Source organism: Phyllostomus hastatus, unplaced genomic scaffold, assembly GCF_019186645.2.
Source record: "Phyllostomus hastatus isolate PE091 unplaced genomic scaffold, TTU_PhHast_1.1 phas_contig_90, whole genome shotgun sequence".
Lineage (NCBI taxonomy): Eukaryota > Metazoa > Chordata > Mammalia > Chiroptera > Phyllostomidae > Phyllostomus > Phyllostomus hastatus.
In genome coordinates, this window is record NW_025333984.1 from 2758378 (window position 1) to 2776025 (window position 17648).

A 17648-nucleotide genomic window follows, 5' to 3' on the forward strand; every position below is an offset into this window, starting at 1 on the left:
AAATGAAAAGAGAACCAACTCTATGGGGAAACATATTTGCCAGTGATACATTGGGCAAGGGTTTGATCTCCAAAATATATAAGAAATGCATATGACTGCACTCAAGGAAGACAAAAAACCCAATTAAAAAATGGACAAAAGACTTGAACAGGCACCTCTCCAAGGAGGACATACAGAGGGCCCGGAGACATATGAATACATGGTCAGTATCACTATCCATCAGAAAGATGCAAATTAAAACCACAATGAGATACCACTTCTCACCAGTCAGAATGGCCATTATAAACAAATAAACAAATAAATGTTGGAGAGGATGTGCAGATAAGGGGACCCTAGTGAACTGTTGGTGGGACTGTAGACTGGTGCAGGCACTGTGGAAAACAGTATGGAATTTCCTCAGAAAACTAAAAATGGAACTGCCTTTTGACCTAGCAACTCCACTGCTGGGATTATATCCTAAGAATCCTGAAACACCAATGCAAAATAAGCTATGCACCCAATGTTCATAGCAGCACAATTTACAATAGCCAAGTGCTGAAAGCAACCTAAATGCCCATCAGTAAATGAGTGGATCAAAAAAGTATGGTACAATTACAGAATGGAATACTATGCAGCAGAGAGAAAGAAGGAGCTTCTATGCTTTGTGACAGCATGGATGGAACTGGAGAGCATTATGCTAAGTGAAATAAGCCAGGTGGTGAGGGACAATTGCCATATTATCTCATCTTAACTGGAACATAATCAACAAAAAAAAGCAAACAAAATATACTCAGAGACATTGAAATTAAGAACAATGTAACAGTAGCCAGAGGGGAGGGGGAAGGAAGAATGGGGGGGAGGATTTTTAGGAACTCTTGTAAAGCACACATGGCCAAAACCAAGGGTGAGTGTGGAAGCAAGGGATGGAGGTGGGTTTGGTTGGGGTAGGGGGAGAGAAGGGGGGGAAATCCAGACAACTGTAATTGAACTGAAATGAAATAATTAAAAAAATAAAACTGCACTCCCACCATAAAATGTAAGCCCACATATCTATACTTTTTGTTATTCTTGTTGCTGTTATTTTTTTAATCCTCATCCAAAAATAGGTTTATTGATTTTTTGAGGGAGGTGGAGAGAGGGAGGGAGGGAGGGAGGGAAGGGGAGAGAGAGAGGGAGAGAGAGAGAGAGAAACATCAGTGTGAGAGAGGAACATTGACTGGTTGCCTCCTATAAGTGCCCTGACTGGGGATTGAACCTGCATCCTAGTTTTGTGTCCTGACTGGGAATCAAACCCACAACGTTTTGTTCGATGGGATGGTACTTCAACTTACTGAGCCACCCATCCAGGGCTGCCACACCATGTTTTGATATAAATGGAAAATAAAGAAGTTGGTCAATTTAAGAAAGTATTTTAAATAAATGACAGTAGAAGGTTATAAAATTATAAGATATTTCATTTTGTGTGTATATCTACATAGAGATAATTCACACATATTTAATTTACTGTCAATATATGCAGGATACAAATAATATCAGCCAACTGTGAATTTCTAAAATTTTATCACAAAGTGACATGTTCTTCAAAGTAGTCTTTCACTTTATGGACTATAATTAATAATGGGTACAAGAAATAAGAATAATTAAGAGTAATCCTTTAACCCTGTGGAGGTTGTGGTCAAAAACATGACAGCACAGGTAACATGTATATGAGAAATATATTCATTACTGGTATGTGCTGAAATGAGAAAAACAATTTAAATACACTGCAAATTTGCATTTACTCTATTTATGTAACAAAATGAATGAATACTTATTTTCAGTTACAGTCTAGAAATTATTAAACCAAAAATATAAAAACATAAATAAAAAATTTTCTTTTCAGCTGCAATTTTGAGAAAGAAGAGTAAAGTAGGAGGGATCACAATACCTGACACTAAACTATACTACAAGGCCACTGGAATCAAAACAGCCTGGTACTGGCATAAAAACAGGTATATGGACCAATGGAACAGAACAGAGAGCCCAGAAATAAACCCAAGTCTCTACAGTCAATTAATATTTGACAAAGGAAGCAACAACATAAAATGGAATAAAAATAGCCTCTTCAACAAATGGTGTGGGGAGAACTGGACAGCTACATGCAAAAAAATGAAACTCGAGCACCAACTTACACCTTATACAAAAATAAATTCATGGTGGATAAAAGACTTAAATATAAACCATGACACCACTAAAGTCCTAGAAGAGAACGTAGGTAGGAAAATCTCAGATTATTTCACGCAGAAACTTTTTTACTGACATGTCTCCTAGAGCAAGAGACATAAAGGAAAGAATAAACAAATGGGACCTCATCAAAATAAAAAGCTTTTGCACAGCTAAAGAAAACAGTATCAAAATAAAAAGAGAACCAACTCTATGGAAAACATATTTGCCAAGGATACCTCAGAGAAGGGTTTAATCTCCAAAATATATAAAGAACTTACACGACTCCACTCTAAGAAGACAAGCAACCCAATTAAAAAATGGGCAAAGGACTTGAACAGACACTTCCCCAAGGAGGACATACAGAAGATCCAAAGACACATGAAACGATGTTCAATATCGCTAGCTATCAGAGAGATGCAAATTAAGACCACAATGAGATACCACTTCACACCAGTCAGAATGGCCATCACAAACAAAGCAACAAACAACAAGTGTTGGAGAGGTTGTGGAGAAAAGGGGACCCTAGTGCACTGTTGGTGGGACTGCAGACTGGTACAATACAACCATTATGGAAAGCAGTATGGAACTTCCTCAGAAAACTAAAAACGGATCTGCCTTTTGACCCTGCAATTCCACTGTTGGGACTATATCCTAAGAACGCTAAAACACCAATACAAAAGAACCTTTGCACCCCAATGTTCATAGCAGCACAATTTACGATAGCCAAGTGCTGGAAGCAACCTAGATGCCCATCAGTAAATGAATGGATCAGAAAACTATGGTACAGTTACACAATGGAATTCTATGCAGCAGAAAGAAAGAAGGAGCTCCTACCATTTGCAACAGCTTGGATGGAGCTGGAAAACATTATGCTAAGCGAAATAAGCCAGACAGTGAAAGACAAATACCATATGATCTCACCTTTAACAGGAACCTAAACAACAAAACAAAGAAACAAGCAAAATATAACAAAGACACTGAAACAGAGGACAAACCGACAGTGACCAGAGGGGACAGAAGAGGGAATTTCAGGGGAGAATGGGTAGGGTTGACAGGAACAAATTTAAAGGACACATGGACAAAAACTAGGGGGAGGGTGGTAATGGGAGGGAAGTGGGGCGGATTGGGTGGGTGGGCTGGAATGGGAGTAAAAGGGAGAAAACTGTACTTGAACAATGATTAAAATAAAAAAATAGAAAAAAAGCTTTATTTCCTATGGGAAAAAGTTTTTCTTTTCAAATAATGGAAACAAGAATATTGCTAAGAAATACAACCAAAAATGTCTTTACCATTAATTAATCAGAATCTTCAATAGCTGGCTTTGCAAAACATTTATAACAGTCATCACACACAATATTGCTGTGCTGAAGGCATAAATACTTTTCACAACACTTTCAAAAATATTTTGATAAGTGACTTGTTTTGGATGCATAGCACCTAACATATTTTTTTCTTTTTCTTCTTGTTGAAGGAGCCATATCTATGTCATTGGTAGAATTTCCTTCAATTTCCTTTTGAAATTGCTGAAGTTTCAGGTGTATAGGCTTATGCACACCTGTAGACATTTCTGATTGCCTTTTTATTTGTTCTGAAACTAATTGTGTTGTAAGATTTCTCATAAATGTTCTGCAGCTTATTTTGACATTGCTGTTTAGCATATGAATAGTCTGAGCACTTGCTGCTGCAATATTAAAAATTGTGTAGAATATAACCATAGGCTATATTCTGGTGTTACTGGACACATTATATGTAACTATCATTTGGTCGACAGTGTCAGCTCCTGACTATTTTGTTGTAATATTCTATTATATCAGGCTTATGTGAGTCTAAATTTATGGCATCATTGAAATGCATACCTGAAACTAAAATTATACTTTTTCCCTTTTTGGGTACATGATATACAAATGTGCAATTTGCACCAAAAGCAAATAAGTTGGCTTTTTGAGGCCTGTTTTTAGAAGACACAAAGTCTGGGGGTAGTTGGGGTTTATTTTTATGAACAGTACCTATATGAAAATTGCTTCTTTTACAAGTTGGAAAAAAGATTTGTATCAGTGAACCAGTTATTTGCTGTAATATTATGTTCTGATGAGTAAACAGGTTCTGAAGGTCTCTTCATTACATCTGCTGGTTTATTACTAATCAAATAAGGATCTTTGGGCTGCTTACTGGCATATATTTCAAAATTCCCTGTGTAAAATACTTTTGAATAGGCCTTAGCAAAAAATTTTATACTGTATTTACTGGGCTCAGATGGAATATATTATCAAAACCCACATTTACCTCTAAATCCAGGTAACATTCACCTACTGTTACATTCTTTCCCATAGTAACATAATTTATAATTTTCTACAAATGCTGAGAAAATGTCTCTCATAGTCAGTAATTTGTCACCCTTCAGGTGTTCTAAGTGGTTAAGTTTGTCATCAAACTGGATACAATTATGAATAAATCTAAATCTCCATAAAGATATTATAAGTCTAAAAAGTTCAATCCCAATACCATTTGTAACCCATAAGTCCTCCAAGTTCAACTAATTGCTGAGATGTAAACCAGCTAGATATGAGGCCTAAAAATGCTTTCAATTCAGTTTTGTCTATTCATTTAGCATCTCTTTCTCATGAAAACTGATTCGAGATAGAATTGATGTATTTATTTGTATATAATAAGATTAGATTTAAAATATCATCTGTGATAAAGCAGTTCCAAGCTTCAAGTTCTGCCTTGGCATTTTTTGTATTTGGACAAACTAATGGAAGTTGACACAAAATATTCTGTGACTGTTTTATAATCTGTCTTCATATTGGATCTTTCCTCCATTTTGGTTCTTTATTCTTTCCAAAAAAAAATACTCTTCACTTATGTGTAATTCGTTTTCACTTTCTTCACTAGAAATATCTTGTTCAGTATCCAAATCTTCTCAGTGAACTTCCACATAATCTTCATCTTCTAAATTACTTTCCCATTTGGCTCCATAATTCTCATCACAGAACTCAAGCAACACTTGAAGTTCTTCAATATCTCTTGTATTATTGAATTGACATATTTTTCCAGCCATTTTCAATGATTAAAAAACAAACCCCACTGACTTCAAAGTTTGCAAAAGAACAACAAAAAAACAAAAACAAAAACAAAGAACCCTACACCAACAGAGACTTTGGAATTCATGGAATCTATCAGGTATTGGATTGGCCAAAAAGTCTGTTTAGCTTTTTTTCCATAAAATAAAAGACACATTTTTCATTTTTACCAGTAACTGTATTGATTTGAATATTTTGAGTATGTCATCTATATCCCATGTGGTATAACATTGATTGTTCTCAATTAATGTCTCAATTTGATTGCTATCAACTTCAACTGGTCTACCTGACCATGGAGCATCATCCAGTGAGAAATCTCCAGCATGAAACTTCACAAATCACTTTTGACACATTCAATCAGTCACAGCACCTTCTCTGTACACTGCACAAATCTTTTTTTTTTGTATTTCAATGAGTTTTTACCTTTCTTGAAATAATAACATGTACTAAGCTGAAAATGTTGCATATTTTCTTCCTTCTTCAATATTAAAATGACTACACAAAACTTAACAATTTTGATGTTTTTTAGTATACACTGATATGACAGCTGTCACAATGTTATATAACAAAATTGTTTTGAATGAAGTTAAAGACTAGTAAGTGCTACTAGAGCCATCTTATGGAAAAACCCAAACAAACTTTTTGGCTAACCCAACACAATTTACTATTGAATATCACGGCCTCACAAAACACATGTTATAATCAAATTGATGGTTTAAACATTACGGCTTTATGTTAGTGACATACAAATGCACAGCTAGTCACGACCTTGAAGCTATACACCCGATATATGCAACAATATTTAAGAAAAGAGTTTGTTCATATCTCTCCGATCAACCATGACCTCTTCAGGGTTAAGACATGTTAGCTAATAGTTTTGTATCACTTACTGGTGTGAGAAATCTATAGTCAACATTTGGACAAAAACTATCAGTCATGTTTACTTAAAAATTAACTACTTATTGGATGACTGGTACATGTATATTATGAGGGGAATTTTTTTAAAGGTGAAATCTTAAGAATATATAGGAATATATAATACAAACAGAACTATAATTCATTTTCCATGAGAGTACTGCACATGAATAAACAAAGGCTATAAGTAACCAATAAAATAGTCAATACTGTTTCAGTACCCATCTAAAATATAATATAACTCATTTTAAATAGGGCTTATTTAATATTTTAAGTTAGTTACCAAAAGTAGCTTATCTGTTAGATGCCTAAAAATAGGAATGGTTCAGGTCTGTTCCAGAGTGGGACTGGAATTACCAGGATTCAATCCAGTAAGAGTAAAGCAGAATGAGCGCGCGCGCGCATGCGTGCGCGCACACACACACACACACACACACACACACACACACACCAAGAAAAAATTCTTTGGTCTTCCTACAACCAAGTATGCTGTGGTAAGTAGGAAGGGGACCTAAAACTACTGAGATCGAGTGACCACAGGTTTATTACAGAGGAATACTACCGCTAAATACACCTTCTAGGAAAGAATATGAATGTAAAAATGTTACAAATAATCAAATAATTATGTATATAGTAAAATGGAGTAATGGCTCATCCTAAGTAGTAAATGGAACAGGAATTGCCAGCAGAAGCACTTTTTTTCAAGCCTTTCCTGAAGATTTCATACCACTACCCCTCCAAAACAAGGCTAGAAGTGACTACTTGCTTATTTGTGTTCTATTTGCACCTTGTACATACTTAATCACAAAATCTGCACTTTTTTAGTGAAATATGGGATTATGAGTTATTTAATGGCAGAAGCGGGTTGTTCATTTTTACATTCAGCATCTAGTAAAGTATAAGACACATAGTGACTGTTTGGCTATTTAATGATTCATTCTTTCCACAATCATCTAATTCATGTAATATTAGAGTAAATCAAACTAAAAAGGCAGGGAAATTGATGATGAGTTTCTAAATTAGTATTAACTAATATAGTTAGATTATCCTAGGGATGTTTTTTAGTCAATAGAACAAAAAGACAGCATTAATTTTTATGCAGGCCAACAGCTTAAGAAGTTATAAACATAGCCCCTTTGACCTACAGATAGATAAAGAAAAAAATTGTACAACCCCCACCCCAATAAACCCTGAAAAGCAAAAATCTAACTAATAGTGTCTTCCTTTGAAAAATTCAACACTAGGAAAAGAATTTTTAATTTTAACACAATTGAAACTCTAACCTAAGCTAGATTTTTCTAATGATTTATGCTTCACATTCACTAGACACAAATTGAACTTTTAACTCTGGAGCCCAAGAATTCTTGGCTTTACTAACCGAAGAGTATTTTTGTTATGCAATAACATTTCCATCTTCTGAAACTTTGTGTCTGTTAATTCCATGATCCTAAAAACTAAAAATCCAACTTTTTTGGAGGAGGAAAACATATATTATTCAATTTAATTCCATTTGAACAAATATTTATTGCATACTTAAGATGTGCCATGCCCTGTGCTAAATGATGTAAAAACCAAGACTGGTTGAGCTAAATTCCCTGCCATGAAGAAAAAAAAAACAGAGAAAGAATTAATGGCCATGAACAATAGTGTGGTGATTGTGGAGAGGCAGGGGGAGAGGATGGGTGGAGGTAGAAGAGAGTATAGGGTGGATAAATGGTAATGGAAAGAAAATAATAAAAAAATAAATGTTTTTTTAAAGGAGCTTACAACTAAAAGGGAGAGGGAGATGTGTAAATAACCATCACACCTCAATGGAATAAGTGACATACTTATATATTCTATCAATTCTAAGGTTGAAACAGACTGGACCCTGAGCATAATGTGTGAAAGCACAGGGGAAAAGCTCCTTTCCAACAAAGCATATGTCTTAAGAACCAGCTGCACTTCCGTTCCTCCATCAATCCAAAAGTTCAGGTGTGGAAAAAATGGTACAGATGAGTATTGGGATGCATTGAGGATACAGCTGCTAAATCTACAAGTTTATTTGGCACCCTAAATGGAACTAGATTCTGTCTGGAGCCTAAAGACTGCTAAATCCTAATTTAAGACATTGCCTTTCAAGAAACTGGAATTAAAAAAAGAAAAACTTATAATAACAATACATTATGACTTAAATAATATAACACACACATTACCTTTAAATATGATCCATAGTATTTTGTTACATATGAACTATCACACTGACTCAAAACAGTTATTTCTTGCTGAATGTCTTCAATTTCATCTTCAGCTTCCTCGAGGTCTATGATTTTAATAGCAACCACTTGCTGGGTACGATTATCAATCCCTTTGAAAACTTCTCCAAAGGAGCCTTTCCCAATGCGTTCTAATTTGGTGAACAGTTCTTCTGGATCAGCTATATTATTCTAACAGGTGGGAGAGAAAAAAAGAAAAGAACATAAAGAAAAGTTGCATCAATTTTTAAATGATAAAAAATAAATCACATAGGACATTAACACATTTTTAAAAGCATACCAATTTCCTTGACTCTTCATATATGCTTTGTTAGAACAATAGCAATCCCAAATATTCAGCTAGTTCATACTCTACTGGATCACACACACTTACTGGGCTTAGCTGATCCTGCTACCACAAACAACTCTATACAACGAATGTTATCTCTGATGTCTGCCAAAGGGCTAGGCATATTTCACAATAAAGTATCTAGTTATAGATAGTTTGCACATTAATGCTATGGTAGCAATAGTGAAAGAATTCCTAACCTAAGCAATAGCTAGGTGAATCGTTAAAAATTCTAACATCCCACCAGTGGTATATTACCTTTTAACTCTCCTTTTATCTTTCCAACTTGGACATCTCAATCACCCCACTTACACTTCTAAACCACCATGTAAACACCACAGAAACCAAAGACTCAAGAATCTATAAGTCTCCTTTTCTTTACTGGAGATTTTATTCACATATAATGTTCTCATCAATGTTTGAGATGAGATTCTATGCCTTTATCATAATTGCTGGTACTCATAAGAAATGGTAATATGTTGAACTTCCACAACTTATAGTGGCAATCGAGAGTAAGGCAAGCATGGGTTTTTAGGTTAACAAATGTAGAGGCATGACTCAGATTTAGAAATTCCTGTGTTTTCTTGATTTAGAATTATCCTTTATCTAATCATATACATTTTAACTGAAATTTTATTCCAAGACAACCTTTATATGGTTACTTAAGCTCATACCGCTGAGTATTCAATATACTTCTATTCAAGTAGAAACATAAGATCCCCAAATCTCCCCAAAAGGCATGTTTTAATTTATATTTTAAGTGCTTTATTACTCTACATCTAAAACTTTATTTTGATTTCCTTCAAAATGTAGGAGAATTCTACCTAGTTCTGGTGAGCTATCTGTATTTAATTTGGATCTGGATCACCTGGTCATTTACAATTTTACCTAGTCATCAATTTCAGGAGACAAAGAGTTAGCACGTTCTCTTATATATTCATTTATCAGACAAAGTGATCATTAAAGTTTATTTTTTCTCTCACCAAATTGACTAATTTTGAGTAGCTTGAAAACTTATGATCACATTAACTTTTTTTCACCAACTTTTCTTTTTTACAACCTGCTTAAATAAAGTTTACACATGACCTGCTTGATTTATAAGTTTTCTCATTTTTCTTGGCTGGAATTTTTTCCTAATTCTAAAAGCTACATTTTCTATGTAATAGTCTCTTTGATGTTGCAAGGTAGTTCTTATCCCCACCCACCTAGAGTACCCACATGAAACAAATACATGTTGAGTTTCCTATACAGGCTTTTAAAAATAGGCTAGACATTCAGTAGGTTGGAAATGCCTTTTTAATGCTCACATTTTGTTATAACATGTTCTCTAAATTCTGAGTATTATCATTATAGATGTCCTTAGTGTTCTATTTCTCACAATGAAGGCACTGTACTTCATTGTCATTACTATTACATAGTATAGGTAAACCAAAGGTACTTCTCTTCCTACTTTTGGTGATTATGGTTCCTGTCTTTCTAGTACCTTGTGGCAAAAGAAAAAAAGAAAAAAAAACTCATCAAAGAGTTTGGTGACAGGTTTACCTCCCTATAACTTTCTAAATTCAGTGGATTTGGAAAAACACAAAGAACAAATCTTTCAGTTTTATTGAGGTAACTACAAAACAACTCTAAATGTTGTAAATATGTCATGATTAAAAAAAACAGTATGTACTTTCTGATATACTCTCAAGTAGGAAGTATATTCATTAACTTTATAACAAAAGTTTTTGTTGTAAGAAACAAAGATTAAATCCTAGTCTTCCTAATTCATATTTTATAAAGATTTGACTGAAATAATCAACCCCAGGGAAAATATAGCTGTTCTTGCTTTCTATAACAAATGGGTTCCTGAAAGTATGCAAATTAAAGATTTAAAAATCAAGTTACATTTTGCATTCTAAAGAAGCTCTGAAATTAATTCTAACTTATCAATATAGTTTAAGGCTTTAAATCAAAGAATATCAAGTTGAAGAAAGAAAAGGAGAAAGATCCATCATTTACATAATGTTTGTACTCTTTTATTTGGGGACTAAAGGTTCTCATGCAAAACCCCAACTTCCAGAGTGGAAGAAATCATGAAAACTAGTTTTTACTAGTATAACCTCACATACTTGACTATATCAGAATATAGATCCCTGCCCTGTTTGCTAGTTCCTGAATTTTCTATAGAAAATACCTAAATTCTAACCCTCTCCCCTTTATCATCTCACAAGCTTCTTACACCAAAGTATCCTAAGTCTTTTTTAAAAGATTTATTTAATTATTAGGGAAAAGGAAGGCAAAAGAGAGGGAGGGAAACTTCAATGTGTGGTTGCCTATCATGCGCCCCCAACTGGGGACCTGGCCCGTAACCCAGGCATGTGCCCTGACTGGGAATCAAACTGGTGATCCTTTGGTTCACAGGCTGGTGTTCAATCCACTGAGCCACACCAGCCAGGGCCTAAGTCTTTATTAAGATAGATTTCTTTTCTGTTTTGGTACAAGGGCAAAAGTCAAGTAAATAAATGGTAAACATACCAAGTAATGCAATTTAAGAACCACCTATATGAAGAAGCTAATTTTCCCAGTGTTATTCATTCACATCACTCTTCTTCAGAGCCTCTAGGAAAATCAACAGCTCGCTCTCCACCCAAATCAAATATTCTTTTAAGAATATTAAAATTTCCAAATCTTTCTAACTCTACTGCAAAATTGCAGCTTACTTCTATATCTGTATTTGTATTACCTTCTCAAAGCCATAACCCAGGAAGGAGCTTTAAGTTCTGCAGCAGCAAATAGGAGGAATGGCTAATTAACTTCATACTGATTTATGATGAATGGCAGACAATTTATCCATAGCCCACAAAAATGGGTCTGTGAAAATAAACAACTCACAGATCTACCTCAGAATATTCACATTATTCCTTAACTGTATTTACCGTTGCTTAGCTTGAATATGGATTCTTCAGCTATAAAAGTACAATAGTTACAAATTTAAGTCTTAAGCAGAGGTACCATTACTAGTAAAGCAATAACAATGACAACAATAACCTTTTAATATGGAAATGTTCTTAAGAAGTCCAAAAGGGAAAAACATAAGATGATCATTTTGCTTGTCTCCTGTGTAAAGTTAGAAGCAGATGAAAGAAGACTTCTTGCATACTTAAATCACAGAATCAGAGGGCTGGAAGAACTCTTGATGGCTCTCTAAGTGGTCTCTAGTCCTGGCTACACATCAGAATCACCAGTACAATGTTTAAAATGCAGATAACTAGGCCTCTTTCCAAAACTACTGATTCAGAATCAGATTGGACCAGCAATCAGTATTTTTTTTTAAAAAGTACTCCAAACTATTTTCCATGTAGTCATTTTGACACTGGTTTTAAAATCAACATTTGGGCCCTGGCTGGTGTGTCTCAGTGGTTGTGTGCTGGCCTGTGAATCAAAGAGTCACTGATTCTATTTTTAGTCAGGGCACATGCCTGGGTTGCAGGCTAGGTCCCCTGTTGTGGGCATGCGGAAGAGGCAACAGCACTTTAATGTTTCTCTCCCTCTTTTTCCCTCTCTCAAAAAATAAATAAATAAAGTCTTAAAAAATCAGTATTTGGGAACCACTGAGCAGATAGATCTTGAAATCTTGAATTTGTATCCTTGATTATCTTCAGAGATACGGGTGTTTCTTTCTTCCAGATACAGGGGGAGTACTTCTCACATGAGTGTTTTTTTGTTTTTTTTTTAAAGATTTTATTTATTTATTTTTAGAGAGGGAAGGGAGGGAGATAGAGAGAGAGAGAGAGAGAGAGAGAGAGAGAGAGAAACATCAATGTGCGGTTGCTGGGGGCTATGGCCTGCAACCCATGCATGTACCCTGGCTGGGAATCGAACCTGGGACACTTGGGTTCCCAGCCCGCGCTCAATCCACTGAGCTACGCCAGCCAGGGCTACATGAGTGTTTTAAGACCTGTTTCAGGAAAGAAGAGCAATGGGGTGGGGAGAGGGAGGATGGTGTGAAAACATATCAAAGTAACCTTCTCACTTCTGTCATTTTGTCAAACTCCTTCAGGTTAAAATATCCAACATGCTACTTTGAGGTAGCTTATCTTTAACCTCATCAGGGGGCATTAAGAGTAAGTGGGCAGGAGAAACAAGAAAACTGTAGACAGAATTAGAATTCACCCTGGGGTTCTATTAGAATGGAGACTCATAGAGTCAATGGTTAGAAAGAACTAAATGTAACAAATTTAGTTTCTTTGAATCTGAGGTAGCCAAATCAGACTTCTAATCTGGAGCTGAGAGTGAAAACATAACAGATTTAGGGAAGAGAGGTAGATTTCTCAGAGGATTTGAGCAGAAAGGGTTGTGCTCAGGTGTTCTGAAAACAACTTGAAGAACTAAGAACCAAGCTGAGCAAGGCTGACCTCAAACAATATTTTCTACTTGTCTCCATACTTTAATAAAAATTATTCTATGAATACTCTTGTTTATAAGATACTGTTTGCACTTTTACAAAGACCAATTATGCGTATAGGCTATCAGTGACTGAGGAGGAGGAGTATACAGGAAATAATAAGCAAAAAACTAATGATATTAAAGCTTATAAAGGAAGACCTGTTACAAATTCTCAAGAGGTAACACCAGGAGTGACCTACAGTGAACTCAGGATGCCCTGAAAATACAAGAGAGTAACTAAAACTTCAGCCTAACAATGCACTAAAAACTAGAGATAACATCCAGTTAGCTACCTAGTATTTAATTTGTTGAGATTAGTTCTCCCAAATTGGACAGAAAATGCTTTTCTAGATTACTTACATGTCTATACTATTACCTGTAATCTAACAGGTAGAATACATGCAAATAAAAGCAATTCTCTAGTGATTCCATGAGCCTCAAATTCAATTAGTTCTATTATGATCACCTATGCTAAGATTTTTCAATTGCCCTGTGAACACAGCCCTATAACTTTGTTGGGTGCTTCCTAATCAAGATACTGCCAGAAGAAAAATAAAGATTAAAATCAAAGCCATTTACCTCTTAGTACTGCTTGCACTCAAGATTGTAGGATACTGTGTTTTTAAAGTGTTATATAATTCAAGCACAACTGAGATCTCCCTGGGTAGAAATATAACAGTCACAGGCTTTGAGAATGTACAAGGAAATGTATAGGTCATTTGATCCAATTCCTTATCACTACCATCAGCAAAAAGTATTCATTGTATGCCTGCTGTGTCCTAGGCTAATACCACCAAATGGAAATCATGAAGTTTAAGGCTGTTTATGTGAAATTAATGGTAGAAATAGGGAAAGGTAATGAAGGGAAAAATAAATCTTGGAATAAAAAGAAGTATGGACTCTTTGAGATGAACAGTATGTAGCAAACATCTGATCCAAAATGTATTTTTATATGGAAAAAAACTGTAACCTAGAGAGGTCATAAATTGTTCAAAGACTTACGGTGGTTCATTAGTGGCAAAGCTCAACATTTTTTTTTTAATTTCATTTTACTGATTGTGCTATTACAGTTGCCCCAATTTTCCCTACCCCCCTCCATCCAGCCCCCACTCTCTCAGGCAATCCCCACACCATTGTCCATGTCCATGGTTCATGCATATATATTCTTTGGCTACTATAATCTCTATGCTGTCCTTTTCATCCCCATGACTATTCTGAAACTACCAACTTGTACTTTTTAGTCCCTTTACCTTTTTTGCTCATCCCCCTGTCCCCTTCTCATCTGACAACCATCAATATATTCTTTGAATCTATGACTCTGTTTCTGTTCTGCTTCCTTATTTTGTATTTTAGATTCAATTGTCTATAGTTATGTATTTATTACCATTTTATTGTTCATAGTTTTGATCTTCCTCTTCTTAGAAAAGTCCCTTTAACATTTTATATACTACTGATTTGGTGATGATGAACTCCTCTAGTTTTTTGTCTTGGAGCTTTTTATCTTTCTTTTGGTTTTATATAATAGCTTAGCTGGGTAATCTTGGTTGTAGGTCCTTACTGTTCATCACTTTGAATATTTCCTGCCAATCCCTTCTAGCCTATAAAGTTTGTTCTGAGAAATCAGCTGGCAGTCTTATGGGAACTCCCCTGTAGGTAACTAGCAGCTTTTCTCTTGCCACTTTTAAGATTCTCTCCTTGTCTTTAACCTCTGGCATTTTAATTACAATGTGTCTTGGAGTGGGCCTCTTTGAGTTCATCTTGTTTAGGACTCTCTGCACTTCATGGACTTGTATGTCTATTTCCTTTATCAGTCAGGGAAATTTTCTGTCATTATTTTTCAAATAGGTTTTCAATTTCTTGCTCTCTTCTCCTTTGGGCATCCCCATGATGTGAATGTTGGTACACTTGAAGTTGTCCCAGAGCTCCTTACACTACCCTCATTTTTTTAAAGTTCTTTTTCTTCTTGCTATTCTGATTGGGTATTTTTTGCTGTCTTATATTCCAAATCACTGATTTGATTCTCAGCTTCATCCGCTCTACTGTAAGTTGTTCTTCATTTCAGTTAATGTATCCTTCATTTCTGACTGGTTCTATTCTATGATTTCCATTTCCTTTTTTATGCTGTTAAATTTCTCTCTGACTTCATCTGTTCTTCCCCTAAGTTCTTTGAGCATCCTTATAACCAGTACTTGAACTCTGCATCTAGAAGCTTGCTTGTCTCCATTTTATTTAGTTCTTTCTCCGAGGTTTTGTTCTATTCTTCCATTTGGGCCACATTTCTTTGTCTTGTTTTAGCAGCCTCCTGGTGTTTGTTTCTAAGTATTAGGCAGGGCTGCTACTTCATTCAGGCCTGGTAGTGTGGCCTAATGTAGTATGTCCTGTAGGGTCCAGTGGCACAGCCCCCCCTATCACAAGGTGCACCCACTATGATGGCTGTGTATACCTTGCTCTTGTAGTTGAGCCTTAATTGCCATTGGCAGATCCATAGGAGGGATTTACCCTAGGCCAATCAGCTTCAAGGACTGGCTGTGACCACTCACCATCAACCTCTGGCCCCCTGGGAGCCACTGTGGAGGATCAGCTGTGCAGGGGCCCACTCCACAGAGCGAGACTTACTTCAGCAGGGCTCTGGTGCCTGCTGTGTCTGCACCTTGAGTGTGTTGCTTGGTGAGGTGATTGGGTGGTGGTGCTACCACATGGTCTGTAGCTGTCTTCTGGGTGTGATGCCTCTAGGGCCCCCTGAGAAGTGTAGGTCAAAGTCAGCCACTGCCTGTTTTTTCAGGGCCACCTGGCATAAGCTGCAAGAAATCTGCAGATGGCTGCTACTTGTGTTGGACTTGGAGATGCCCAGAAGATGCCAAGCTATGAACCAAGGCCAGGTGCTGCCAGTGCTGGGCCTGAGGTCACTCAGCAAAAAGTATGGGGATTGCTGAGGCCAGATTTTATTTTGAGAGGATTTAGGAAAATCTGAAGCATGAGCCTAGAAAAGCCATTCATATGAAAAAGCCACTGGAAATAGCTTGGGTGGACCCTAAAGTTGGGTGGGGTGGAGCCTCAGAGAATCACCAGGGTGGGCCAAACAGTGTGAGCCAGGTTGATGGAGTCTCAGATATGGTTCCTGCCTGCAGCTCTGTGGGGAGAGGGCTCAGAAAAAGAACAATGGCTTCTGTCAGCACTTGTCTCTGGGATAAAACTGCCCCTCCAGCTCTCACCCTGATACTGGACAACTCAGTTCATCCCTGTTTGCCTCTGGTTCCTTTCAAGCTGCTGCCCCAGTGCTAGAGCTCAGAGCCAGTGAGTCTGAGTAAGTCCATGTGTGGGCTCTTTAAGAGGAACTGCCTGGCAATCCAGAAATTTCTGTCTCCCAAAGCTTCAATTCCCACTGGATTTTACCATCAGAAGTTATGGGAACTTACCTATCTGGCACTGGAACCCTGGGCTGGGGGTCCTGCTGTGGAGCAGGGACTACTCACTCCTGAGATACCCTTCTCAATTTTTATGTCACATGTGGGTGTGGGACCAACCCATTCTGTGTCTCCACCCCTCTTACCAGTCTCAATGTGGTTTCTTCTTTAATTCTGTAGTTGTAGAACTTCCATTGAGCTCAACTTCTGGCAGTTCTACATAATTAATGTTCTGTACCTTGGTTGTAATTTTGATATGGTTGTGCAAGGAGGTAAGCTGTGTTTACTTACATTGCCATCTTAGCTTTCCACTGCAGAGCTGAAACTTGAACCCAGGGCTCCTTACTTTTAAGTCTAAGGTTCTTTCACTACAGCTTGGATTAATTTGTAACTTAAACTATATTCTTTTGCTATAAAACCAAAATTATTTTCCATCATAAATAAATCCCACAACTGCCCAATGTCTACTTAGAAATAGCCCTATATTGCAAGAGTTAAAAACAATTGTAACTTAAAAGGATTTGAATAAAGCAGAACTTTTCTATTATTTGAATGATATGATTAATTAGTCTTGAACTACTCTGCAATTGGCTGATCCTTGTATACATGCCTAAGTGCCAAATATTTTATATTATAATCTTATAGAGATATTATGTAATCTTGACTATTTTGGCAAGGTTTACTGTACTTGGTCCATTGTTTTTCCACATTAATAACTAGATAGGAATAGGCTAACCTTTAGAATGTGGGAGGCAAGATAATGATGGTATTCCACACCATTATTCCCATAGGATCCAATGTCCAGAAGCCAACAGCTCCACTTCCAGTTTTATCACTGATTTGTTGTAGACTTCAGTAATTCTTAACACTAAGATTTTCAGTTCTGTTCATAAAAAAGACCTTCAAATTGATAAATTTTCCAAGAATAAAAATATTTTTGTGGTAGATTTTATATAAGCATAAAATTGTTAAATTACCATGCCAATGCTCAAATTACTTTACTAATGAGACTAAAAAATTCCTCTTAAGTTTTTGTAAGCTTTTGAAAATTGAG

The 17648-nt window shown here is 36.2% G+C and overlaps 1 protein-coding gene across 2 annotated transcripts in view; it reads right to left on the reverse strand.

Annotated features, from left to right (window-relative positions):
- STK26 (serine/threonine kinase 26) overlaps positions 1-17648 on the reverse strand; it is a 74818-nt gene that overhangs the window by 25055 nt on the left and 32115 nt on the right. For both annotated transcript variants that reach the window (XM_045852296.1, XM_045852295.1), the window contains exon 3: positions 8375-8605. In XM_045852296.1, the coding sequence (XP_045708252.1) occupies positions 8375-8605 (231 nt within the window). The remainder of the gene's footprint in view (positions 1-8374; positions 8606-17648) is intronic.